General features: G+C 42.3%; 2 protein-coding genes across 5 annotated transcripts; one reads left to right on the top strand and one right to left on the bottom strand.

Annotated features, from left to right (window-relative positions):
• Positions 1-6: 6 nt before the first annotated feature.
• On the top strand, positions 7-9,195 carry TIPIN (TIMELESS interacting protein). 3 transcript variants are annotated; one of them, XM_014946125.1, is made up of 8 exons: positions 7-482; positions 852-1,013; positions 2,336-2,429; positions 3,336-3,411; positions 4,924-5,046; positions 5,607-5,670; positions 7,971-8,168; positions 8,527-9,195. In XM_014946125.1, the coding sequence occupies exons 2-8, from the start codon at positions 881-883 to the stop codon at positions 8,682-8,684; spliced, it is 846 nt and encodes a 281-aa protein (XP_014801611.1). In that variant the 5' UTR covers positions 7-482; positions 852-880; the 3' UTR covers positions 8,685-9,195. The 3 variants fall into 3 exon arrangements, with proteins under 3 accessions (XP_014801611.1, XP_014801610.1, XP_014801612.1); XM_014946124.1 differs by having other exon boundaries at positions 7-478; positions 849-1,013; XM_014946126.1 differs by having other exon boundaries at positions 7-478; positions 849-1,013; positions 7,971-8,127.
• A 566-nt stretch (positions 9,196-9,761) lies between these two features.
• On the bottom strand, positions 9,762-26,811 carry DIS3L (DIS3 like exosome 3'-5' exoribonuclease). Of its 2 annotated transcripts, XM_014946122.1 has the most exons (17): positions 26,645-26,811; positions 24,029-24,182; positions 23,157-23,285; positions 22,372-22,507; positions 20,649-20,825; positions 19,674-19,752; positions 18,553-18,732; positions 17,373-17,542; positions 16,797-16,958; positions 15,864-16,111; positions 14,893-14,985; positions 13,208-13,741; positions 12,268-12,422; positions 11,982-12,160; positions 11,512-11,657; positions 10,359-10,533; positions 9,762-10,283 (listed from the first exon to the last, which is right to left on the bottom strand). In XM_014946122.1, exons 1-17 carry the CDS (start codon positions 26,772-26,774, stop codon positions 9,972-9,974), a joined length of 3,159 nt encoding a protein of 1,052 aa, XP_014801608.1. In that variant the 5' UTR covers positions 26,775-26,811; the 3' UTR covers positions 9,762-9,971. The 2 variants fall into 2 exon arrangements, with proteins under 2 accessions (XP_014801608.1, XP_014801609.1); XM_014946123.1 differs by lacking the exon at positions 26,645-26,811 and having other exon boundaries at positions 24,084-24,182.
• Positions 26,812-27,326: the final 515 nt, after the last annotated feature.

The raw sequence follows: 27,326 nt of genomic DNA on the forward strand, positions 1-27,326 counted from the left end.
ACGATCGATCGCTCTTTGGGTTGTGGGCAGACCGGGCTCTCCTCAGAGGGTGGGTGAGGAATGCTCTTCGCCCCGCTTCCCGCCGGTGTGAGGCGGGGAGGGTCGTATTTTCCCTCGTCTTCCCGCTTCCCCTCAGCGCCTGCGCGCCTCAGGGCTGCTGTGGCGGCGTGAGGGGAGCGGGGCCTCCGCGGCGCCTGGCGGGTTGAGGCTGCGGAGGGAGAGAGCCCAGTTTGCTCCTTCGCTGCCCTCCCTCAGAGTTTGGCCGCCTGGAGGTAGGGAGCCGCCTGGGGTGTCGCTAAAAACCGCCCGAGAAAACAACTTTCCCTTCAAAAAGAGCGGTTCCTGAACGCCTTGGGAAGGCAGCCGCCGTGAGACCGGGTCGTCCTGAACCCAGTTGTGCTGATGTGCTAAAGTCTGTGGAATTTGCTTTGCTTAAGGAGCCGGGAAAGGGGAGTTCTCCTCCGGACTGCGTTTCTAGGTGGGTAAGCTGTAAATCAGATGAGTTGCCGCCCCCTGCTCCCTCCCCTGAAGTCGTTGATAGTCAGGGATGTGAGTGGAAAACAGCTGTTTGGGCAAGTGGTTAGAATTCCGTTTCTTTTGTTGTGTTCCTGTCACCCGTGCCAGCCACTCCCAGGTAACTTTAACGAGTTGAAACGTGACAAACCCGTGTTTTATTGGGCCTGGCGAGGCTGGGTTGTGTCATCCCTCTGCATGGTATCTGTTACTTAATTTGTCTGATGTTATTTTTTCTGGTTGGGAAATCTTTTTTTTCTGGACGAGCTGTAGACATACTGTATATAACTGGTGTTTCGCTGCTTCTCTTTAAACGCTTCTGGTATTTCCTGCAGGAGGGGAAAAAAAAAGAAGTTTATCTGTGGCGATGATAGATCCTCTAGAGAACAATTTGTTTGATCTTCCTGATTATGAGAATACAGAAGATGAAACGTTCCCACCTCTTCCACCTCCTTCCTCCCCAGGAAGAGACGATGCTGAATGGGCTCAAGCTAATGGAGGTGAACACCTGTGGCCCCTAACGGTCACATTTTGCAGTCTAGACAATGAAATGCTGGAATATCAGTAAAACTGGTGTTGTATTTTGCTAACAAGTTTGCTGCATAAAAAAATAGCCTCAGGTAGATAAGAAAGCAATTAATAAGTTTAGATTGTTATTGCTTCTATGCCTTTGAGCTTGTGGGAGAAGCTTATTTTTGTAGATTCCAGAACATATGCACACAAATGAACCTGCATAAAATTCAAGCTCTTCTGAAAAAATGTTGGTAAAGAGAATTATACAGCAGTGATCTATAATTACTATTTATGCCTTGGATTTTAGAGTGTTAAATCTAGTATTCCAGGGAGGCGTTGGTAGGTTTTATAGAGAGTGTGACCTAGGAAAAATCCAAGATTCTTTGGGACAGTAAGACTCAATTACTTGTATTTGAAAAGATCTTACTGTGTACTGAAAAAGCTAATAGGAAGTATCTAGATTTTATTTTTACTACTGTTTACTTCAGCTCATATTTACCTGTAGCGTTAAACATGTTTTCTTCCATCCCTGCTCTGTCTGATCATTAGAAAGTAGGGTTTTTGGATGGATTTAGTTCCTTGGTAGATAAAGGACAACTTCTGAATTCCGGGTGTTCAAAGTAACAAAGTAGGTGAAGAAATCAGCTTGATAACTAATTTCTGTCTCTGAGATGAGGTGGGTACTGGTGCCTTGTCTGTTGCAGTCAAATAATCTACTGGCTTTAATCAAAAAGTGTATGGACTTTGGTTCTTAAAAGACACATTGATGTGGTCACACCTTGCCTCTTTATTTTTTTAAATTTTTTTTGAAGACAGTGCTGGTGGTTTAAGTCTGTCTTTCAGATCTATCAGTGGAAATTTTGGGACACACCTAGTTTTTTTTGAAGACAATGCTGGTGGTTTTAAGTCTGTCTTTCTATCAGTGGAAATTTTGGGACACACCTAGCAAATTATGTTTATTGATAATTTGAGTTTCTTAACTTTTAGAAGCAGTATCTATTTTCACTACGTTTCTCATCAGAAATACAATATAAAAGTTCTAAGATTAGGAATTTTCCCATTTAAGGAACCTACTTTGCTAGAAAAAGTTGGTTTCTCAGTATATTTTGAAGAGAGAGATTTATTTCCAATCCATCTTGTGGGAGAAGCAAGGTGAAATATGCAGACATTTGTTTGGAGTGCTGTACCTACAGTGGAATACTCGTGACGGTTGTCTTTTTGATGGGATAGAAACTTAAAATTTCCATGACATAATTCTAGTTGATGTCATTTGAATTACATACTTAAAGTTTGTTATTGTCTTTATTAGAACCAGATGGAAACCAGCAGTCACAAACAAAGGATTCTGCTGCAGCTCCACGGAAAGCAGTTAAAAGACCAATGCCTAAACTAGATGCCCAGAGGTAATTTTTTACAGAATGTTCTTTCTGTGATTACTTTGGTGTATACTTTGGCAGTGGGACAGTGGGTACGGTTACTGTGATCCCTTCTTGGATCCAGTCAAGTCAAAGATCATGAGTTTGGGAGGTGAAAGTGCCACTTGTGTGCTTTATCTCAATCTTTTTATCCCTGGCCTACCTGTATAATGCTATTACTAATGTAACTTTCTTGAAGTCTCTTTGGGACTTAGTGCATGACTAATAATTTAAGATATATTTATTATTTGCATATAGGACTTTTTCAGCTTTATTTTCTTTATTTTGCTCAAACATAGTACTGTAGATTTCTTTAAATAAAGTGTGTTTCAAAATAAAACCTCCATATAATGGTGATTGTAAGGTACTCCTTAAAGTACACTTAAACCTGACTTATGTACAAGCTGGATAAACTCTGTATAAAGATAAAGGATTTTAATATTGTCTTTGCTGTTATCACTAAAACTGGTGTAAGTTCTTTACAAGCAAGGGAAAGAATCTGAGCATTCAGTCTCTCCTGCTTGAAATATACTGATGAAGTTAATGATATCACAGGTGGATGCTCTGTTCAAGCATCTAATTAGTTTTACTTGGCCGATGTAGATTGTAGAACTGACTTTCCATGTAACAAAAAAGCTCCTTCGACTAGAAATATATGTACAGATAATTTTTCAAGTAAGTCTTTTGTCTTACATTACAGAGTCTTCATCCTATTTTGTGTGTTTTCTTAATGACTTCTAATTCTGTACATTTTTCAAATAGAGCTCTGTAACTTTAGACTATTTAAAGGAGTAGGAGGTGGTTTGTGGGGCATTTGGTTTTGTTGTTGGTTTGTTTTTAATTAGATAAAGTAAGTATGGGTTTCAAATAACTTCATCTATTTCCTTTCACCAGGCTAATTTCAGAAAGAGGACTTCCAGCCCTGAGACACATGTTTGATAACGTAAAGTTCAAGGGTAAGGGGCATGAGGTAAGACATAGTGAGTTTTTTTTCGTTTTTGTTTTTGCTTTTGTTTGTCTTCTGAGAGCTTAATCTAGAATTGACAGGTTGCTGCCCATCTGGTATGGGGAGAATTGATATTACACTCTGGTTAGCCACCTTTCTAACGGTATTTGATTGTACCCTGATAGGGTTTGTAGTTGCAAATTTAAAAAAAAAATTTCCAACAACAAACAAATCAAAACCATGCCTGTGGCTCTTAGTATTGTCCATAGAATTGTTTGTTTGTTTTTTTTAAATTGGAACAGTCTTATTAAGACTGCCTGCTACATCTGGAACGCCTCTGCCATCTCATTTCATCATCAGTTTCCTCCGTTTAGTGAAAACCTTCCTGCTTTTATGATACCTCAGCTTTTTTAACATTGAAAATAGTGTGACATACCACTTAAGCAAAGAGAAAACAGTATTTTCTCTACGAGCTGTCCCATTGTCTCTTTAAATATCATCAGACTGTTGCCATATTTGCAAGGATGCCTGTGCACCTCTGGTTTACAGTGAAAATTCATGATATAACTTTTCTCTTTACAAATGGGGGCACAAAGAAAACCAGGCAATACTGCTGATCTGAGCAAAAATCTTTTCTAGATGAGGTTATTTAGATGTACATGTCAGTGTGTTCTAAACAGCTGATAGGGTTTGTAGTTGCAAATTTAAAAAAAAAATTTCCAACAACAAACAAATCAAAACCATGCCTGTGGCTCTTAGTATTGTCCATAGAATTGTTTGTTTGTTTTTTTTAAATTGGAACAGTCTTATTAAGACTGCCTGCTACATCTGGAACGCCTCTGCCATCTCATTTCATCATCAGTTTCCTCCGTTTAGTGAAAACCTTCCTGCTTTTATGATACCTCAGCTTTTTTAACATTGAAAATAGTGTGACATACCACTTAAGCAAAGAGAAAGTGGTATTTTCTCTATGAGCTGTCTCATTGTCTCTTTAAATATCATCAGACTGTTGCCGTACTTGCAAGGATGCCTGTGCACCTCTGGTTTACAGTGAAAATTCATGGTATAACTTTTCTCTTTACAAATTGGGAGCACAAAGAAAACCAGGCAATACTGCTGATCTGAGCAAAAATCTTTTCTAGATGAGGTTATTTAGATGTACATGTCAGTGTGTTCTAAACAGCAAAATAAATGCCAGCTGTGCCCCTATGGATTTGGTTTTTTTCTGCTTGGGTTCAGACCTAGGTTGTTGAAGTGTGACTTCTCAGAAGCCTGTCGGGTGTTACACAGTGTGTACAAATGCTCTTCCCAAACTTGGATCGTTATCCCTCTCATAGGATGAGAAATCCCTTGAAATGACGCTTACAGACAGTCGTGGGAGGAAAGGGTACCCACACATTCATATCACTTAAATTTTCAAGAGACTTTTGAGCTGCAGATGCCTAATGTTTTCAGAAACGTTCCTGTCCTGTTTCCCTCTGCAGTCTCCTGACTTGGCCAGTTTTTACCAGCTGGATGTCTCCGTTTATATTTTAGGCGGAGGACCTGAAGACACTCATACGACATATGGAACACTGGGCTCATAGATTATTTCCAAAATTGCAATTTGAGGATTTTATTGACAGAGTAGAGTCTTTGGGAAACAAAAAGGAAGTTCAGGTACGTGTTCGTCCTGTCAGTGTCTCATTGGGCAGCACTGAATAGTGTAAGAGGTAGGTTTAGGAGAGCAATTAAGCAACAAAAGAGGACTTAAGTTGTGCATAATGCTAAGGAGTATAATAATACTTAAATTAATTTATCTCTTCTTTAAAAAAGCTCTTTCCAGTGTTTAAGTTTACATTTAGATATAAGCTTTCTTTATTTGAATTAGTGCCCCAGAGAATTGGCTTTGACTTTTCCAGTACGTCTTTAACCAAAGTAGTGTCCTTAAGAGTGCTGGAACTGGTTGGTTTTGGGGTGAGTTAGTTTGTTTTTTAGTGTTTGCAAAAGAGGAGTTACAAAGAATGCTGCTTCACCTGGCTGGATGGTGGATGAAGGACTAGCAAAAGTGATCCACAGCATTAAAAGTTGTGGGTCAAACAGATGCGTAGTAAATTGAATATTTTTTTCAGAGTAATAAAGTGTAAAGAGAAATTGGGAGTAGTATTAAAAACATATCAGTGTTGCCCAAAATCTGTTGTGGCAAATGAAATACAAGTATTTTAATTTCTCATTTGCAGACCTGCCTAAAGCGGATTAGACTTGATCTTCCTATTTTACATGAAGACTTTGCGAGTAATGAAGGTACGCTCGTTGTGCTCTTGGTTCAGTAGTTCAGTGCTTAAAATTACTTTGTCACCTCCTACTGACCAGAAGTTAATGATCATGACACACTTTCTGATGTAGAAGAAATTGTTGAGTAGTCCTCTGTTTTAAAATGAGGTTTCTGTGGGACTTAGAGTACCAGGTCAGTTTTGTAATCCTAAAATCCTGCATGTATATACAAAAATAGGTAAAGCTGTGTGGTATACTGAAAGGAAATTGAAAATGGGTATTATCCACACTGTTAGCAACGTTCTTGCAAAAAAAACCAACCAAACCCCAAAACTGCAATTATCAAGCGAAGGTATTGGTTTGTGTTTACTGTTGTGAGTGAGCATCTGAAGAGCTCTTGGATATTCTTGCAAAAAAACCAACTAAATCCCAAAACTGCAATTATCAAGTGAAGGTATTGGTTTGTGTTTACTCTTGTGAGTGAGCATCTGAAGAGCTCTTGGATCTTTCTAATGCAGGAATCACACGCCTGTTACAGTGTTAGTACCACAAGGACTCGTTAATGCTTGTGCACTGTTACATCTATGGGTTGCTCCTGGCATAACTACTGAGTGTGTCTTATATGAAAATCCAGCCACTTAACAAGTAGATAATTCAAGAGCCTCTTCTAATCAGATGATGGTTTTAGACAGACTCGAAATAAACAATTTATTTATTTTTTTTTAATAAAAAGAGGGAGCAGAGTTCACTTGGTAGTTTGAAAGAATCTTTATTAGCAGAAATGAGAGAATTTCACAGGCGTTCCTAAGCTGCTTCACAGGTGTTCACACTTTCACTGTGAGTCTCTCTTGAAACAAGGATCTGCCCTTTGTCTGGTTTGTCTTCCCTTGAATCCCAGCCTCCAGACAAACCAGTGCTTGGGAAGGGCGTTCTGGAGGCCAAGTTAACCAGCTTGGGGAGGTGGTTAACCAGCTGTGGGGAGGGCCTTTGGGCAGTTGGTGGCCCGTGGCTGTCTTCACTCTGGGCTGCATTTGCTAGAAGTGGAATGCAGCCGTGAGCAGCCACGAACAGTAAAGCAAATGGTTCCTGCCGACAGGGTCTGTAGAGTGATCAGATTTTTCTGTGCGATGGTTCCATACATTTGTATTTAAATACAAATACGCCGATGGGGTGATGGTGCTGGTCTGTTCTTGAACCCTGTTAGCGAGTGTAGTGAGCGTGCTGCTCCAGCTGGTCAGGCTGCAGTGGAAAAACTTGAGTAGGTGCCTTACAGTTTTGAAATAAAAGCTGCAGCTTGAGTACTGTGTTAAAATCCAAAACCTTGATGTCAGCAACTTCTCTATTCACAGGCCTAAAGTGGTGCAGAGGCACAAGCATACTTGGCCTTAGGCACTCTTGAAAACGTGCCCTGCTTCTCTGTTGGTGGGTGAAGTTTGTCTAATGGAGTTGAACCGCTTCCGTTTTGCATGTGTTAATGTTGGCAAATGAGTAAATATTCCATGATAGCAGAATTCCAAACTGACCATCCAGTGTTTGTGTTCAAACTTCTGACTCCCATCACTAGTCCCTGCTGCTTCCCAGAGGGCAGTGCCGCGTGAGGAGGTCATTCAGTGTTTGTGTTCAAACTTCTGATGCCCATCACTAGTCCCTGCTGGCTTCCCAGAGGGCAGTGCCGCGTGAGGAGGGGTGGGAAGAAAATTATTTGGCCTTTCAGCAGGGATTGCCTGAATTTACCAGCTCTCTTTTATTGGAATGGGCTGCCCAGGGAGGTGGTTGAGGCCCCATCCCTGGAGGTGTTCAAAAGCTGGGTTGATGAGTTGCTGGGAGGGATGGTTTAGTGATGATGCTCCTTGTTTGTTGTGTGGGTGTCTATTTTTGTCAGTCAGGTTGATGGTTGGACAAGATGATCTTTAAGGTCCCTTCCAACCTAGAAGATTCTGTGATTCTGTGAAGTCGTGACTGCTGACCACACACAGAGCTGTGCCTCTCTGAATGCAGGCATTTATTGTTGTGTGTTTGGGATGTCTGATAAGCATTTGTTGTATGCTCTGAATATCAGGCGTGTGGACCCAGGCAGAAAATTGCCCATTAAAGTGTGTGTTTGGGATGTCTGATAAGCGTTTGTTGTATGCTCTGAGTATCAGGCATGTGGACCCAGGCAGAAAATTGCCCATTAAAACTGGAATGATCTTCAGCTGTCAATAAAATGTAGATCACGGAAATGCTTTATAAACGTTCTCTTGACAGATATCTAACAGTAGATCTCTCTGGGTTGAAAAGGTTGATTTCTGCCCCTCTTCTCCCTCTCAACCCCCCCCCATTTTAACCAGATGGTGCAGGAGAAAGCAATGGCCTGGATCCAGCCCCTGAGGAGGTACGTCCCTGCTCTGACAACGCAGAAGGACTCAGTTCTCTGTCTACTACAACTCTGACGGAGGAGCAACAGCAGCGAATCCAGAGGAACAGGCAGCTGGCCCTGGAACGCAGGCAAGCGAAGATGCAGAGTAACAGCCAGTCCCAGCCCAACGGTAATCAGCTCTGTGACTTGGTGTCCGTGGGGAGGTCTGTAGCCTGAGGAGCTCGGACTCAACTGAGCTGCTGAGTCACTTCACTGAGGTAGCAGTTTATAGTGAGTAGTAAAATGGGCAACTCTCAAATACAAACCGTGTTCCTGTCGTCAGACTCGCTCTGAAGCTCAGTCAGAACTGCTCTCCCTACTTGTGACAGCTTTGTCTGAACTGAAACTCAACTTGCTGCTCATCTCTGGAGTTGGCTTTCCCACAGGGTGGGATTCTGGTGACAGAAACTGCCATCAAACACAGCAGCTGTCTTGTCTTGTGGTAGGAAATTGCTTTATGACTTCATTTTTAATTTTTTTTTTAACAGAGCTCTCTGCTCCTCACTTGGAAGAGGAATTTAATACCTCAGTTGCTCAGGATCCTACAGACCTTATTGAAGACACTCAAGTTACCACAACCAAGGCTGCTGTTACAGAAGCTGAAGCTGGAGAGGTAGAACTGGAATGTGCCAGTGAAAAGCTGTAACACTTCCCCAGACTTTGAATGACTTTCTTGACTGAAAGCCCCACTGGTTTATGTACTATCACAGTGTTGAAATGTTGCTGGCTCTTTGCACTCTGATTCCAGCAGCTTTACAGAGTCTTTGCCATGACCCCTTTATGGCTGTACAGACTCTTCTCTTGGAACTGCAGATGAGCAACTCCCTACACTGGAAGACAGAACAAAGTTCTTCATCTCTGTTGGAGAAATCTTTTCCACCTCTCCCAACATTCTCTAGGAAATGTTAATGAGGTTTTGATCCACTTTGAATTTTGTTTACAATTGACATCAGGCTGAAGTACTGGGCTATTGACAGGTGGAAGTTTCTACTAAAGTGCTATTTATAGTTTTTTTCTTTTAATAGAGGGTATATATAATAGTAGGTAGGACTATGTCTGAAAAGGTCTGCCTGGGCTTTTTTTAAACTTTGTTATCAAGTACCTGTATCTTTTTCTTATAAAATGGAAGCTATTAAATTTCAGAAGTTAAACCTGAACTTCTTGGATGATGCTGTTACAAGTATGTGCCCTCCAGCCTTCCCCCACCTCTCTTCCCAGATGGTACATCCCTTGGGGGAATCTGCTTTGGTTTTGACCACATTAGTTATCTTCCTCTGGCTGATTTTGTTCCCTGGCTCCGGGCTTTGTTTCATCCTCTTCTTACAGTCTTGTTTTTCCTTCTTGCAATTCCCGTTCATGGAATGAACCAGAATCACCAAAAAGGGAAAGCCCTGAGCCCGGGGTAGAGGTGTTTGTAACAGAAAGTGAACTAAGATGAGAGCAGAACTTAGAGCAGGTGAAACAAGCTCCTGTCAACAGGTGTTATTTTATGCCAGATGAGCAATGAGAGGATTTCAATAAACAAAATTCTATACTCTAGGTTAGTGTGAAGGAGTTTGCTTTTTATATCCTTGTAGCTGTGAGTGTAACTCAGTAAACTCTAGTGGGAGAGCCAACAGCTGTAGGAAATACTCCAGTTTTAAGAATTTATGGACAACACTGGAAAGTAACCACTGGAAAGTAACTTTTTCAATGACAGTTCAAAGAATTCACCACACTCGAGTCTGGAAGAGGAGGTTTATCATGTATAAAAATATTTCAAAAACTTATACATGTTCATAATCAGATAAAAATAGTTCTTATTTTAAATAAACATTTCATTTCTTATTAAAATGACACCTGAAAATTTAAATAGACTGCTTTAACCGCCCCCCCACCCACACAAAGTGAGTAGAAGCAGAATGTGAGGAATGAGCTGGTGCTGGGAGCCAGTTCAAGTTCTAACGTCAGCTGAAACATCTAACAGGGCCAGGTCCCTGATCTCCTCCAGCAGCTGGTAGAGGCTGCCCCCCTTGGTCTGGCAGTACTCCTTGTAGTCTTCATCCATCACTTCAATGCTTGCTTTCTCTTGGGCGCGCTGGGCTGCCTCTGCTGACTCACTCACTTCTTTCACCAACTCAGACTTCACCACCTGGAAATTCTTCTGGGAAACCTCTGTCCCTGAGGTCTGGTGTGGTGCATTCCTGATGATTTCCAGCTTGATGGTGTCAGCGTGGCAGCGGGAAGTCTGCACGAGGATTTTCACCTTAAAAGCAATATAAAAGTTAGCACCATCAGAAATAAAGTATCTCCTCTTACTTCCTTCAGATTAAATACTCACTGTAATATGATCAAAAAGGCTTAGTGTAACTGATTCTCCAGTGCTTGTCGTGGAAGTGATTTTATTCTGAGAGCGATGAAGTGATCCAGGCTTCCACTCACAGCTCCCATCACCTTGACAAGAGATGACTAAGCCTTCCTTGTTTTTCATATATGCAGCACCTTTGATGCCATATCTACAAAAAAGCAGACAGAAGCTGTTCTTAGAATTTTCATTTCATCCTTATCAGTTCTCTTAATTTTGAGACTAAGAGAAGGTGAGCTGGGATTGTATAAAAGCACCATGAAGGGGCAAACACTGTACCCTGATAATCCTGCTTTGGGGACATGGATGTGCATTGTCAAAGAAACCCTTAGAGTAGAGGAAAACAGCATGAAGGCAGTGATCAAATTGTCTTGAAAGCAGTGAAGCAAAAGTAAAATACAGTCAGTGATCCATGATCTTATGTGTTGGGTGGAGCCTGGAATGGCTGATAATAGAAGAGGAGCAGCGTTACAGGTTATTCCAGAAAGCAGAGTGAGGAAACACTTCTCCATTAGAAGAAGTTACTTAAAAAAACAGCAGTGAAGTTGCACTGGGTTCTCTGGCAGGAAGCCTTTGGTGGCTGGGGAGGTTCTGACTGGTTTGGAGCCAAGCCCAGGCTGCAGCCAGGACCAAGCAGCTCAGGCTGATTTTTATATAAGTCTAGGGTGTTCATGTAATAGTTTGCTTTACTTAACATCCCTGTCAAATGGGGTTTGGGTTGTTGTGGGGAGGTTTGTTTTGTTTGTTTTCTAAATTAAAGTTTTTGTGCCTATGTCTCTTGTACCTGTTAACTCGCTGGGCAGACAGCGTTGCTACCAGTAACACACAAAATATTCCAGTCATTGTTCTGCCCTAGCAGCTGCTTGGACAAAAAATGTCCTGTTAATGTTCTGAAGTCAATACACACTGTGCAGCACAGTCTCACCATTTCCTCACAGGAACCCCTTCTCAGTCGATGCACAGAAAAGCCCTGCTTTTGATTTACAACAAAAATCTAAAATGCAGTCACCGGCCAGTGCCAGCCCCTGCTGTGAACACTTCCTTCCTCAAGGACCAGAGCCGTCCCCGTGGCATTCCTGTAACAATTCCATCTTGTTTTTAAGCTCAGTCCAAGCTCTGACCAACTCACCTTGGTACAAAAACCAGCACCCCGTTTGTTCGCACCGAGTAGATCACACCGTCTGCGATGCAGCGCTCATCCGCTTCTGGGGTTTTGTCTTTGAAGTACATGCACTGGAAGAGTTCAGTGGACTGTTTCTGAGCACGCTGGGCTGCCTACAAACACCCCCCAAAAAAGAAAAGACAAAGCAACTTAAGTAAATATTTCAACGAGCTTGTTTGAATTTGATTTTCATAATTTCTTTTTCCCATTACTTGTCCCCTAGAAAAATTACACCTAAAAGGAAAGAGTACGAGTAGTACAGGTGAAATATGAAGTCGCTTTTACTACTATAATGCCTAAAAGCATTATAAAAGCATTATAAATAACAATGAAGTGATATTATGTCACCGTAGTATCCAAAAGCTCAGCCAGGAACTGGTACCCCATTCCTTGGGCAGTGTACAAACGGAAGGGGACACGCACCGTGACCATCTTACCCGGTTTCTGTTATTAATGTGTCTGCACAATTCCTGGAGATCCTTATGACTGAAGATATAATCCTTAACATCTCCTTTAGTTTCCTTCAGAGTCGCTGCCATCAAGAGCCTGTGGACAACGATATCAGCGTATCTTCTAATGGGAGAAGTGAAATGCGTGTACTTCTCCAAGGCAAGGCCTACCAATGAAAAAGGAAGCAGCCATAAGCAATCACAGCCATCAGCTGCCTCCCCCCGACTAGTTCAGAAATGATAACAGGAATAGCAATAAAAGTGACAAAAATACCATAATGATGAAACTCATTTTCAGGACAAGAGCCAGTGGAGAAGTACAGGGCGTTAGACATGGCGTGAGTGGCCATAGATCGCAACAGCTTATTTACTATTGGATCCAAGGGGTCGTTTGCTTTATCCAGAGACTCGGCCAATGCTTTGTTAGACCTGTCAAAAAAGGGTTAATTCTGAAGAAAACGATGCTATTCCTGTGATGAAGCTCCCACCCCCTCTCACAGTATGTTGACAAGGTAATTCTGATTTATTTTGAGTTATTTAAAATGGCTGTATTGCAGAGAATTAACTTGATTTAAACAAGGACTCTCTTACACTACTATTATAGGAAATACAGTGCAAACAAGGCTATTCCAGAGCTTAACCCCTGCTCACTGACTGCACACATTCTGTTTGGGTACGTTTAAAATTATTCAGATGGTGCCTTTTCAGTCCAGAAAACAGGCAGCCTCTCTTGTTTAGAGCATCATCTCCTGCTCACAGAAACGTTATGGTAAAGTTTTGGTTTTTTTAAGAATTATAGAATCATGGAATTATCTAGGCTGGAAGAGACCCTTGGGATCATCGAGTCCAACCATCTCCCCTACTCTACAAAGTCCTCCCCTACACCATGTCCCTCAGCACTGCATCTAAACGGCCCTTAAACACAGCCAGGGATGGTGACTCCACCCCCTCCCTGGGCAGCCTGTTCCAATGCCCGACCACTCTTTGGGTGAAAAATTCCTTCCTAATGTTCAATCTAAACCTCCCCTGTTGGAGCTTGAAGCCATTCCCTCTCGTTCTGTCACTAATTACCTGTGAGAAGAGACCAGCACAATTGCTACAGAGTGTCCATTAACATCAATACAGAGAACTGCAATGCTTTGTGATGCTCACGTAGACAAACAGTTAATTGCTTAGCTTTAATTAAAGCACTGAAGATAAGTAATAAAAGGTACCGTGTGTCTATGGAGAAGCCTTTGGCGCTGGCACACTCTCGAAGCTCAGTAAAAAACTCCTGTCGTGGCGGAGGGTGCTGACGCAGCAAAGCCTGGTGAGGAAAATCCTCTGAGATCTTTTTTGCCACCCAGTGGTTGGCAAGAATCATACATTCTGCCACCGTCTCGTGCACCTCCAGCGGCTGCTTGGGGATGAGATCGTGGATATTGTTTTTATCATCCAACTGCACTCTGATTTCTACCCCTTCTAGTTCCAGAGCACCACGGCTGTCCCGCCGAGCTCGGACGGCTCGGGCTATATCCGTGAGTTTGGATATTGCCCAAACCAGTTCGTCCAGTTTCTTCTGTCGAGTTCTTTCATCCAAGTTTTCCAGTTCTGGGATATCACCGACGACGCTTGTGTCTCCGTCTATTAGTGCCTGTGCTGCTTCGTAAACCAGCTTGTAGGCAGAGCGAATGATGGATTTCTTGTAGCAGACCCTCAGCATTTCATACGACTCCTTTTCTAGCTCCCACAAGACGCTCACAGCATACCTTCAACATAAAATCACAATTCTACAAATACTTCTGGTTGACTTAAACTATCAGTTCGAGCACATAGAACTGTTAACAAATTTACAGGTTTCATTCTGTTTGGTTTTTTTTTACTGGAAACATCCTTTTCTTGATAAAACTATGTTTTACATTGGTTTGTAAACAAAGCGGTGCCACTAACTGATGCACTTGCCTTTCAGTCTCCTGTATCACAATTTGATAAGTGAGGACCAACCATGTCAGCAGCATGTTCCATCTGTTGGGGCAGTACTTTCCCTGAGATATAAGGCCACATCTCTTTTAAAGCACAGCTACCCTGCAGTAGTGATTGCTATAGGATCACAGAATCACACGGGGTTGGAAGGGACCTCTGGAGATCATCCAGTCCAACTCCCTGCCAGAGCAGATCCACCCAGAGCAGGTGGCACAGGAACGTGTCCAAGCAGGTGTGGAATGTCTCCAGAGAAGGAGACTCCACCACCTCTCTGGGCAGCCTCTTCCAGAGCTCTGCCACCCTCAAAAGTAAAGAAGTTCCTCCTCATGTTTGGATGGAACTCCTTATGTTCAAAAGTTTGTGCCCATTTCCTCTTGTCCTGTCCCTGGGCACCAATGAAAACAGACTGGCCCCCTCCTCCTGACACCAACCCTTTAAGTATTTATAGGTGTTGATCAGATCCCCCCTCAGTCTTCTCCAGATTACAAAGACCCAAGTCCCTCAGCCTTTCCTCATAAGATGCTCCAGGCCCCTCATCATCTTTGTAGCCCTGTTATTCATTTTTATTTTTTTGGTCAGATGCATTCACAATGAACATGTCTGCACCCTGCATATCCTCACACCAACCAGTCAATTAACCACATAAACTGTAATGAAAGGGGGTAACAGCACGTTTGAGGAACAGAACAGTAGTAAAAACTGTGACTATTCCTGTGGGTACACACACTCCAGACTGAAACCCATGTGAAAAACCCTTAGGTTGCTGTTTAAATCCGAAGCAAATTGCTAAGAGTACGGGGAAACATTACTGGAAGACAAGTCAGTCATTGCATTATAGTGTATTTCAGCTTTTTCTGACTCCATACAGCTTGGCTTACAGACAGCAGCCCAGAATTCCAAGAGCCAGCACCCAAGCAGTTACTACACAAACTCTTACCTGTCGACTCCGCTGAGCAGGGAGCACACGTCAGCACTCAGGACGGAGGGCAGCATGTCGTAACGACGATCCGCTAAATAATAAGTTGTTGCCCTGGGGAATAAAACAGATTTACTGTTCTTCTCCCAAGGACTCACTGGTGTGTGTCTCCCAAGCAGTTTGCAGTATAAGCCTGACTTCAGCCAAACACAGCATGTACCATGATTTTAAAAGGTTATTGTTACAGAATTCACACAAGTGCAATACCAAAGTCAAATTATTTAAATAACTATTTGCATAGTTCAAGCCTCATTTTGCCTGCCTTGGTATCTTCAACTGCCATTAAGGCCAGAGTTGGAGCTGCACAAATATGCTCAACTACAGTCACTTAACAGTTAAATCAAAACACCTCTGCTAGCTCTAACATTTACATTTCTTTGCATCTACAAAGAACACATTTCATGAAGTGATTCAGCAGTTTAAGTTCAAAAGACTGGCAATAACAGAAAAAGATGAACAAAATAGCTGGCATGTTAAATCACAAGATTAGGTATTGAAACTTAAGTCAGACAAATACCTCTGGAATTAAATTCATGTAAGACTTAGTTCAATTTGTGGGTGTTCTATGTTCTGTGTGAAGATTCCTCTCCCTTGGAATGCAAACAAGTGGTTTGTAAATGCTTCAAATCACCAATGTTAAAGTAGACTATAAAGCAAACATCAGTGATTGGGGAATGATAAATTATAAATTTGTGGAAAAGAACAATTTGATAGTAAAAGGGTAAAGCAATAGGTCAGAAAGCAGTTTCCTCCCCAGTAGGCGTATTTTATCCAAATAAAAGTGAAATATCATTAGTTATATATTGGTTTTAATGAGATGTTTCCATGGCATGAAAGAAGAACGAACGTTTCCACCCTTCCAATGTTTCTCAATGTTTCCTTACGGCAGCATCACAAACTGTAAATTCTCTAATTTTTAGAAAATAATTTACCTTGCTCTGGCTTCAACATCAGTGTAAGAATTTGCTGCCACAAAGTGGGTCACGTCTGCGATGTGGACACCCAGCTCGAGGTTGCCATTAGGCAGAGCCCTCACGGAGAGCGCGTCGTCCACGTCCTCGCAGCCCTTAGGGTCAATGCTGAATATCAAGTGTGTGTCTCTCAAGTCAAGGCGCCTTTTTTCCTCCTCTGGATTCACTTTCCATGGATTCTTTGAAGAACTCACAGGCATTTCACTCATCTGCACAAAAACATTATGGATGAATACACAATTATATCTTTTCTACAAAACGAAGCTAACAAACTAGATTTAGCTCCTCCTTTTCTAGTCCATTCATTGTTCTGTGTACTTTTTGATTGTAGAGAAATTGTTCTTTCCTTGCATTTTCCAAGTCACTCTATTACATTTACTTCACAGAAATTATGAAACAATTGAAAAGAATGTTACACATATTATTAACAACTGATATTATTGTGGTGATATTGCAGCTCTGGCAAACACCACCACTCTATATTGGTTTTTGTACATTCTTTTCCTTTTAATCAATTGTATGTACAATATCTATGAGAGCTGGTTCCTCTCCTGGTTGAAGATAAAAGGATTTCAGTAGGTCTGTGCCTTTAGGATCAGTACCATAAATAAATATTAAAGACAGTAATATCTTAATAGTCTACTTCAAATTAGAATTAAGAGATTTTAATCTTCTCCACGTAGCAAACATACTGTCTTAAAATCACTCTTGACTTGAAAATTCGTAGTATCTACAGAACCACTGATCCAAAAGTAAGTCCAGAAAACCAACCTATAGTTTTCAGCTTTCAAAAACCCATTGGCAACTAGGTCACTCAGCTGTAAGAGGGTCCCTCTCTTTAAACAAGACCCTGGAAAATAACAGAGAAGAACGTATCTAATGCCAGAGACTAACCTGGATTTCTGAGAAAGGGGCGACACAAATGCTGTTCTCCACCAGAATAGCTGCAATTTCCCCCTCCAGATCCCCAATTCTTCCTAAAACTCTCACAAAGTGTCCATTCGGATACACAGAAGTCGACTCCCAAGAATCAATACGCACCACAACCCTGTAGTCCTGCAGCAAGACAATTCTGTCAGAACAGCAAGCAATAGAAACACTCCTTCAGGGGCAAACAATGCAGTCCAGAGACTGGCAACTCTAAACACTCCGACAAAGCCACATGAGCTATTACAATTTTTATCCCATATTCGACCTTTATCAGAAAAAAACAGAACAAGTAGTACAGAAATGGTCAGGGGACCCGAACTGTGGCCAAATTCAGAACTCAAATAAGCTTTATTACCTGAAGCTGATGCAGTTTTGACAGGAACCAAACACTTCCTTCAAGGCAGAAATTGAACTATGCTCAGAGACTTAACTTTATTAATAGTTTTACCCATGTTTTTGCCAAGGAAACATCCTCGGAGCATAAAACACCCACACAATTTTGTAGGAACACAGACTAGAGAAACACTTCTGTCAAGTTACCTGCAATGCTTCAGCTTGCTGGGTGCTGATCCGGATTTTGGGAATTCGATAGTCCCAAGGTGTCACAAGGATTTTCTGCGTGTTCCTGCCCTGGGACTGGTTCTCTTCTTTAGAGGGGAAAGTGACCACATAATCTCTCCAGTTCTTTTGAATTATTCCAACAACTTTACCTTTTAATAAGCAACATTGTTGGCTGTTACATTAAAGAGTTAAACAGGAACATGAAAGCAAATATGTGGGAGGTACAGAACTCATTGTTTTGTGATATGAACAAATGTGTCCCCAGATCTGTATCACAATTGCTAACAACATATGGCATGGAGACAACATAACAAGTTTGTTATAAATTATTGTTGGCACAGCCAGATTTTAATGAGCTTTTATTTATGTGGAGACTAACTCATTGTATAGATTTCAATTGATACAGTACATAAATTATTCTGAGAGGTTCCCACTACTACTGAAATGTGGCCAATTCGAGTAAAAAATACAGAAAAATTTCAATAGCAAAGATCAAAACCAAACAGCATTTTCTTGCAGGAAGAAAATGAATCTCCTAAAACTTTTACCTGTGACCTCAGCAAAATTTTAAGATGTAGCTATGCCTGCAGAGTAATATTTTCAAATAAGACTCTAAGTTCTCATGGTACACAGGCTGGTCCCATTGTAATGGGAGCTGGCTATTTCTTCACCTAACAAAAAAAAACCACCCTTCATCTTGAACATTATTCATCATCAAGGAATAAAAAGGATGCTGTTATCTTTCTGTATAATCAACAGTGATAGCAGAGGACCTGAGTGCACATTCTGGTAAATTGGTCTCTATTAAAATGGCAGTTCGTTTCTTGTAGAGCTGTGAAGAGTGACAGCATGTGTTTGGGTAGTTAACCTATTCCAAACTCAATTATTTTAGGAAGATAACTACAATAATTCAGCTATTGCTATAAATAGAAGAGAAAAAAAAGGGAGGGGGTCGCACGTAGAAAGAATCTAGTGGCCTTTTTGTTGGGTGGGGTATGTTAGAATGCTTTCATTTGGGAGAATCACATCAAATTTACTATGGTGCAAAACATGGGACAATCCCAGAAATGGAGGGGAGGGACAGTATGATGGAGAGTACATCCCAGCTTGGAGCAAGGGAGAGAGGTGACCGTCACAAAACACCTTACCACTGCCTTACCTGTGGGCATGGGGTCACCAGTGGTGTCTGCGGGTGCTTTGTCCTCGCTCTCATTTTCACAAAGGGCAACGGTCCTTCCCTTCCACTCCTGCAGAGGCAGTAACTCAACAGCCACCACATCACCATGGATGGCACGATTGCGAGCTTTGGCCCCATAAATAAGGATGTCGCTTCGAAGTTCTAAATTTAAAAATAAAGAGAACTATAAAACGCTAAAAAATTCAAATCCCTACTCTTGGCAGCATTCTGCTAAAATAACAATGACATTTGCAAAATGATTTCTTCCAAAATGCACTATTGGCAAGTAATTAATGTTGTTAAGAAAATTAAACCCCTTCTCTCATTTTTTTAAAAGGAGATATTAAGCAATTCTGTACGTAATCTCTGGGATAAAAAGCAGGACGGGCTAGGATGAGTTCATTGTTCTTAGGCAGCAGCTTTAAAAACACACAACAGAGATAATGTGTGGAAACCACTGCCACAGGATTCTGGGCAGAGGCCAGAACTAAACAAGGTTTAAAAAAGGGATTAATATATTGAAGACTGGTTTGACTGCAGGGCCTGTCACCAGAACATGTGAAAGTACTTATTAGTGAAAGCTGGGACGATGTATCTGTGCAAGGATAATACGCTGCAAAGGTATTTATTACTAACTCCCACCAGAAAGACAATACTGGTGTTCCAGTTTGATCCAAAAGGCATTTTTCCTATTATGTTCACAACGACCAGCTTCCTAATCCTGCCAACACCCACACAAACAGTTATTTCAGTCGAGTGAGTGGCCATCTGAAGTTAGAGCAGAGCACAGAGACAACCATTTGCATCGATGCCCAACTTCAGGGAAGGTCTAGGAAAACCTGCTGGTGGGACAAAAATCCATAATATGGCCAAAGGTACTAAGAGAGAGGAAGGAGGACATAAAGCATATTGTTTTCTCATGAGGCCCACCCTCTGAGTTCATCTTCAGCCTCCTTCGCAGCCCATGAAAATAACCCAAGCGTTGGAGTGTCTCAGCTTTCATCTTATTTAACAGCTCAACAGCTACATGCTTATGGCTACGTGGGTTCAAGCCCAAGCAGCATCAAAAAGGCACTGAGTAAATCCTCTCATCATCTTTTCACCTGTTTCTTTGCTGCCAAATCCCTCAAGTCGAACAAAAGCTTCCAGTTGTGCTCTATGCTTATTGACATTCAGCGTACCCTGAAAGAAAAGAGCAAGCCAATAAACAGAATGAAAGAGTCACACCTCTAAATAGGCAACTTTAAAGTATAAAATTTTAGGGCTTACAATTTTTAAGATAAATTAGTAGTTTTTATTGATACGTAGGTTATTCTGATCATAACTGTTCTCTCTGTAGGGGGAGAACGTACGATGCAGAACTCACTTCTGGAAAAGAATGGTCAAATTTAAAAGAACTCTAAGAACAAATTTAAAAGAACTGCTCAAAGCTGGTAAATTTATTCCAATCCCAGGCAGGGTACTTCTGCTGCCTGCCTTAATATGGAACCTGGAGTTACTCCTACAAGAAAGAAAACCCCCAGTCTTTCTGTTCCTACTCTATTCTCACCTCGCTGCTGAAATTGCCAAAAAAGGAAAAATTACTACCTCTAATTCTTTGAATTTTTAAAAGAAGGACACTTTTTCACCAACAATCCATATTAAGACCCTGAACAGCCATAAAACTGTAAATTAATTTCACTGGCTGAGAAATCTCTGGGCAAACGAAGTAAGAAATGCTGCCCTTGTACAGCATTTTTTATATTTAGGAATGAGATATAGCTGCTTCATATCACACCCAGTTTCTCAATTTACAGGTATCTCACATATCAACCTGAAGAAAAATCTATAGCAAATTTAAGACCCTGAGTAAAAAATTCTCATTTTTCCAGGAGAAAAGAACACAACCCTAGGCGTTCACAAGATGAAGCAGGGGAAATATTTTGAGACTGCTAATCCCTTCCATCCTCTAACTCTTGCTTTTGTGTTTTCTTTCCCTTTTCCCACTATAGCAATATTTCTTTGTCTAATTCCAACAACTAAAGGGACCAAGTGGAAGACTGCTTTGTCCTGTGGATGCTCTCTCTGGAGCAAATTACCTGTATATATCTGCCAGATTTGATCCCAGCCTCCAATATTTCCACAGGTAAGTGCTCAGGATATTCTTTTCCATGGTTTTCTTGGCTTTCACTCTCCCGTTCACGCCGAGCTTGAAGTATAGAATCAAAGAGTTCATGGGCTGGTTTTAAGTCAGGCCAAAAGTTATCCAAGTAATTCTGTATGCACATATGTAAACAAACATGAGAGTATTTAGAGGTCTCTGTTCTTTTAATAATGCCTTTGGAAAGCCCACAAAGGATAAGAGCTGTCTCATAGACTATTCTCAAACAGCACATCCACGTGGTAAGGATGTGTCTGCTCTACAGCTTTGTTCCAGATTCAACCCAATTCATTTGCTAAATACAACAAAGGAGGCACAGCTGTTAAGACCGAATCCTAGACTAGAGATTCACAAACTCTTACCACCAATATACCCCACCCAAGCTACATATTTCTTGTAAAGGGCAACAGCAGGAAAAAAAAATCAAACTGGCAACCCACTATTATTTTGTACACTTTTTATATGACTTTGTATGCTACATTTGGGCCACTTTCCATTGTCTCTTAACAATTCAAAAAACCCCAAGCATCACTTCACCCTCTGCTCTGACCTGTCGAGGGCCCATCTGGAGCACTGTGTCCAGTTCTGGGCTCCCCAGTTCCAGAAGGACAGGGACCTGCTGGAGAGGGGACAGCAGAGGCTACAAAGATGATGAGGGGCCTGGAGCATCTCTCTTCAGAGCAAAGGCCGAGGGACTTGGGTCTTTTTAGTCTGGAGAAGAGAAGGCTGAGGGGGGATCTGATCAACACCTATAAATCCTTAAAGGGAGGGCATCAAGAGGATGGGGCCAGTCTTTTTTCAGTGGTGCCCAGGGACAGGACAAGAGGAAATGGGCACAAACTCGAACATAGAAAGCTCCATCAAAACTTCAGGAGGAACTTCTTTCCTGTGAGGGTGGCAGAGCCCTGGAACAGGCTGCCCAGAGAGGTGGCGGAGTCTCCATCTCTGGAGACATTCAAACCCACCTGGACACGTTCCTGTGCAACCTGCTCTGGGTGGACCTGCTTTGGCAGGGAGTTGGACTAGATGATCTCCAGAGGTCCCTTCCAACCCCCTATCATTCTGTCATTCTGTGATCATCATTTTTATTCAGTTTTAAGGTAAATCTGCTTGGTGCTGTTTTTACTCAGCATCCTTTCACAGCTAAATATAAACATCCCGTGCACTCCCACTGAATACATGTGGTATCAGAGATCAACAGCTTAATGAGGAATGAATTATCTCCTCACACATCACTGTATCCAAAGTAGTCACAGTGAAAGGAAATCAGCAGAATAATGCTGATGGATATCTAGGCTAAGCTGTTTATGGATTGCTTGCACTACAATTTAGACAGCTGGCTGAGGTAACTGACTGTTGTTCACCAATTCCTTAAAAACAAGGAAAACAATGAAAAGGGCTCCTAAGAAGGATGACCTCTATCTTTAGAGCGACTGTTTTCCTTTTCAGTTCTCTGGTTTGCTCACTGCCACCATTTTTTATGACATTCCCATGACTGACATCTTTGCTGTCTTTGATAAATGAAGACATGAGTCAGCATCATAGGTTTCTTAAATGTAAACTCTGAAATGATTTGCACTATACATTGGGCTCTAATGCACTTGCTTCATCATTTTGACACAGCGTAAAGAAAACCTTCTTTGATTTTTCTGGCATGTTACCTTGAAGGAAATCACAAACACTCCTTCTGTTTCATTTCCATACTGCTTGATAGCATCTTCATCTTCTGTTACCATAACAACTGGCATCTGACCCAAGCAGTGATTAAAATACCAGACAGCTGCGTTGTAAATACTCCTAGAAAAGCAAAGTTTGAAATAAGATTTCTGGCATATTTCATTTGTTACTTGCCAGATATTTGTAGGCTTTGTATAAATGAGATTTTGGTTTAACATGCACAGTTTTGAGATATATACTCAAAGCTACATAAACCTTGTATCTGCAAAAATTTTTATATGCCATACATAAGCACCAAGAGAACAGAGGAAAATAAAATGTTTCCTCCCCAATACACCCACTTGTGCCCCAGCTGCAACACTATGCATTGTTCCTCTGGTTGAAAGTTTGTAAAAAGCCATTTGGAACTGCCAAGACTCCAATGCCATGGTGTTTGCAGACTACCAAACGCTACATCTAACAGCCCGATAAGGTGAGCTTGATCTATTAATTATGCTAAAGTATTCCTTAAAATGGCTGTGTAACTTTAAAATGATCCAGCTTTTTTTTTTTTTTTAGCACTATTGCATTTAGTTAAGTACACCTTTGTCTATTTTTCTAAGAAAACAATGTTGACACTTAATGACAAAAGGACAGACTTTCAGTTGTCATGAACGGACTGAGGTAAGCAGAGTGAGAGTATGAACTTCCACATTCCCAATGCAGGCTCATATTCCCAAATACAATGTGACAATGTTATCAGGGTAGCACCACGTAAGTGAAAACACACCTGGTCTGCCATTTCTCCATGGATTCTCCCTTCTCTCTTGGCAAATAAGAATGCTGGTGGAATTCATTAACAAACACAATACAGTCATGACGGGCATCCTTTACTAGGTTTCGTAACTTGTTGTACTGCCTAGAATACAAAAAAAGATAAATATAGTCTTGTGCTTTCTTTTGGTAATGCTATTTTAACTCCAGCTGAAAAACTCAACTAAAAGTACTGTCATGAACAAAGAAATACATTCATTAAATTACACCATTGATGATAAAACCTAAAACATCATCTGTAAGCAAGCTTCTCTAATTTCCATTACGAATGCTTCAGATTTTTAAATATATTTGCTTTCCAATGAGCCCCCCAAAACATCATAAGTGTTCAGGAACTTATTTTATCACTTCTGGGAGAAGAACTATTTCTTCAAAGGTGTCTGAGCTTTAGAAATACAGGAAGACCTTGATAGCAAATTGCACACTTGCATGCTATGCATACATTAATGTCTAGCAATGTAAGTACATGTAATAGTATTAATTGCTCAGACAAATGCTCAGTCTTCAATACAGCAATCCAGAAACAAGTCCATAATCCAGTTGTGGCACATGATGTATCATTTCTGTCTACTGAATTCCTGCCACAAGCCATCTGATTAGTTAATGTCCCTTCTGTCAAGTGAAAACTGTGACAGGCACTGATGTCCATGGATCACAAAGGTTCACAGTTGCTTTCTCTTCGGAAAAATTACATTAAGATACCTGAATGACCTAAAAACCAATTAAACACAGCATATTTGCTGACTTTGGGTTACTGTGCTTAAATGTACATTTTATAAAGTTACCATCTTTACTTCAATTTAAATTAATTTATTTTAGGATCAGTACCTGCGTCCTTTTTGATGTTGCACAGCTTGACATGCCGTTTGCATGAAAATAATACCTTTCAGCTCTGGAAGCTCGAGAATCTCAAGGTAATCTTGAACAACTTTGCAGTCGGGGACAACGTAATGTGTAACATCATCCGACAACAACTTGCCATCTAAAATATAAGTCAGAGTTTAAAGGTTTAAACTTTCAGTGGCAATACCGGTTTCCCAAAAAAAATTTCAGACGTCAGGAAATTAGAGTGGTGTATCCTCAAAGGTATGAATATCTCTTTTTCTGATGAAAAAAATTATGACTACTGTGGTACAGTTCTGTGGTACAACCTCTAAATTTGTGACAGAACCCTTTTGCATCCACTGATGAAAAAAATGTAGTGCAAATGCTATCCAAATGAGTGAAAAAGATCCACTTTCGCTATGAAAAGGATGTAACTTGAAGAGTGCAGGCAACAGTTCTTTTTCCTCTACTTCCATATGAAAAAAGAGACTATACATCTGCCACAGAAAATCTTTTAATGGAATTTTCAAAGGGCGTATAATTACGGGTACTTCTGTTACACTGCTTCCACAGAGCTCTCTATTCAACACTATCCATTTACCACAGACTCTTTTTCTGTATTTTTACATAAAAGAATACAGATAGGGTACACATCAAGAAAAGCAATATTACTGCAAAGACAAGATGTACTTGAATCTAAGCTATTAACCATCATTGCTAATTTTCTCTCAAGAGACCCCATCCTTTAGGATTACGCCATCAATATTCTACAGCTGACCCATCACAGATTGCATCTTAAAACATACCTCCAAAATAATGAGTTGAATTGCTTTAGATATTTCAAACATTACCCGACAAACTTTCGGGCAGGGGGAAACTCCACTGTATTTTCTCTCAATGCCTATTTATCCCTGATGATATTACAACCACTGAACTTACGGTAGTGGAAGCCAATTATACATAACAAAAGTATATCGATCTTGACAAGTCAGGTCATTTTCATGTATTTCTTAGAAGCTGACACAGGACAATCTGCCTATTAACTGTGATCACTAAAAGTGTGAATCCAGTCAGCACAATTCTGCATACAGTAACACGGCTACAGCTCACACTGAAGGCATATAATAGATGATGGCAGAATGTATACAAGAAAGCTAATATTTATTAATAATTCAGAAGGTCATTAAAAGTGAAATATCACTGGAAGATTTATGTAAGTGCCCACATTAAGCTATCCTTGCGTAACCCCTACATCTAGATCAGAGTAACTTCTAAGTAGGCACAACATTACAAATATCTGTAGATATGATTTATGCAGGTATCCCTCACACGGCATGAAATAAGTTTGCTCAGCACATTGTGTAGAGTCAGGAATGGAAACAAATGTTCACCTCACCTCTGAGCTACCCAGAATAATTACAGACAGACATACTCTGATACTCATCTACAGCACAATTTACATTTAAGTGCAGAAGAGGGGAAGTTAGGTATGGTATGAGAGGTAATAAGACTTTTCTTCTGGTATGTGCCTCTAACTTATCCTTAAGGAATTCATCACCAAATGCAATACATTAGGGAGCTGTAACTACCACTAGTCCTGACATCCCAGCTAGCAGTAATAGGTTGAATATTATGTTAGTTATTTGCCCGTCTGTTTCTTGCACCAAATAAATTGCGCTATTTAACAACAAAAAAAACCCACCCTGAAATATCAGCCAAAGGTCACAGGATGATCTATGATGCACATAATAGCATCACAGTATGTAAAAACAACAACAAACCTAGACATCACAGAGGCTGGCAGCCTTCCCATGTCTGAAACGGCCAGATATAACACAGGCAATTACATTTAATTACCAAACAGAAATAACTACCGATGCAGAATTACAATCGTTTCAGGCAAACAGCTTGGCCCCGCTGTAAGGATACCGAACAGGTACGTACAGGATTTAATTCATGTGATACGCCACCACTCTGCAGAAATTAGTGCATTTTAAGAGAGCCTTTAAAAAACGGGAGCGTGAAACTTGTGTTAACCTTTAGCCTTTTATCACCGTGTGTAACCTGTTCACAGCCAAACCCTCTAACAACCAACTTCTCAGTCCCCTTTTCTCTTTTCTTAACGCCTCGTTTGTTTCTGGACGATTTTTGCTCTGTAGGAGCACTTTTGTCGTATCCCTGATTTGGGACCGCTCGGTTTTTCCAGGACTCTGCCCGCTGTTGCCCAGGACGGGCCATGCCCGGCCCGGGACGGCACAGGGGGGGCTCTGGGCCCAGTCTCCGGCCCCCACCTCCTCCCCACCTCTCTCCCATCCGCATTTCTCTTTTATTCACCGCTTGTCCCGCTCGCTGTTCCGCTCGCTGTCCCCCCGCACCCGCGGCAGCTCCCGCCGGGTCCCGTCAGGCCTCCCCGCCCCGGCAGCCCCGTCCCTCCAGGCCGTGCGGGATCCCCTCCGCCCAGCGATCACAGTTTCGCCCCGGCGAGCTCTAGGGAACAAGGCCCCCCCGGGGGGGAAGGCGCCCACCGCTCCACCTCGGGTGATGCCGGGTCCGGTTCCCCTCCCCTCTTCTTCCCGGAGCCCCCCCCAGCCCCAACCCTCCCGCCCTCAGCCCCCTCACCGCGAGGACAGGCGGCCCGGCACAGGGCGCTGCGGCACGGCACGTCGGGGCGCAGGTAATGCTCCCGCACCACCCGCACCGAGCGGCCCTGCTGGCCCCGCAGCTGCAGCACTTTCTCGGTGCGGAGCATGGGGGCGGCGGGAAGCGGCGGCGGCGCCTCGGCCGGGCCCGCGGCTCCCAGGGCGCTTGCGCATGGCGCGGCGGGCGGTGCAAGCGGAGGAGGCAGGGCCTCAGCGGAGGGGCGGGAAAGGGCCGCGCCGGTAGCGGCGGCGGAGGGGAGGCTGTGAGGGACAGGCGGGAGCGGGCTGAGGGGACCGGGGCCGCAGCTGAGGGACAGACGGGAGAGAGCTGAGGGAAGCGGGGCCGCAGACTGAGGGGCTGGCGGAAGCGAACTGAGGGGACGTGCTGAGGGGAAACTGAGGCGCAGAGGGGAGCGAACTGAGGGAGCCGCGGCTGAGGGGAAACGCTGAGGGAAAGTCGGGAAGGAGCTGAGGGAACCGGGGTCGCAGCTGAGAGGAGGCTGAGGGGCAGGCGGGAGCGAGCTGAGGGAGCCGGCACCGCCGCTGAGGGACAGGCAGGAACGAGCTGAGGGAGCCGGGGCCGGAGCTGAGGGAGCCGGGGCCGCGGCGGAGGGCCAGGCAGGAACGAGCTGAGGGAACCGGGGCGGTAGCTGAGGGACAGG

The sequence above is a fragment of the Calidris pugnax genome, unplaced genomic scaffold (assembly GCF_001431845.1).
Source record: "Calidris pugnax isolate Ruff unplaced genomic scaffold, ASM143184v1 scaffold134, whole genome shotgun sequence".
NCBI lineage: Eukaryota > Metazoa > Chordata > Aves > Charadriiformes > Scolopacidae > Calidris > Calidris pugnax.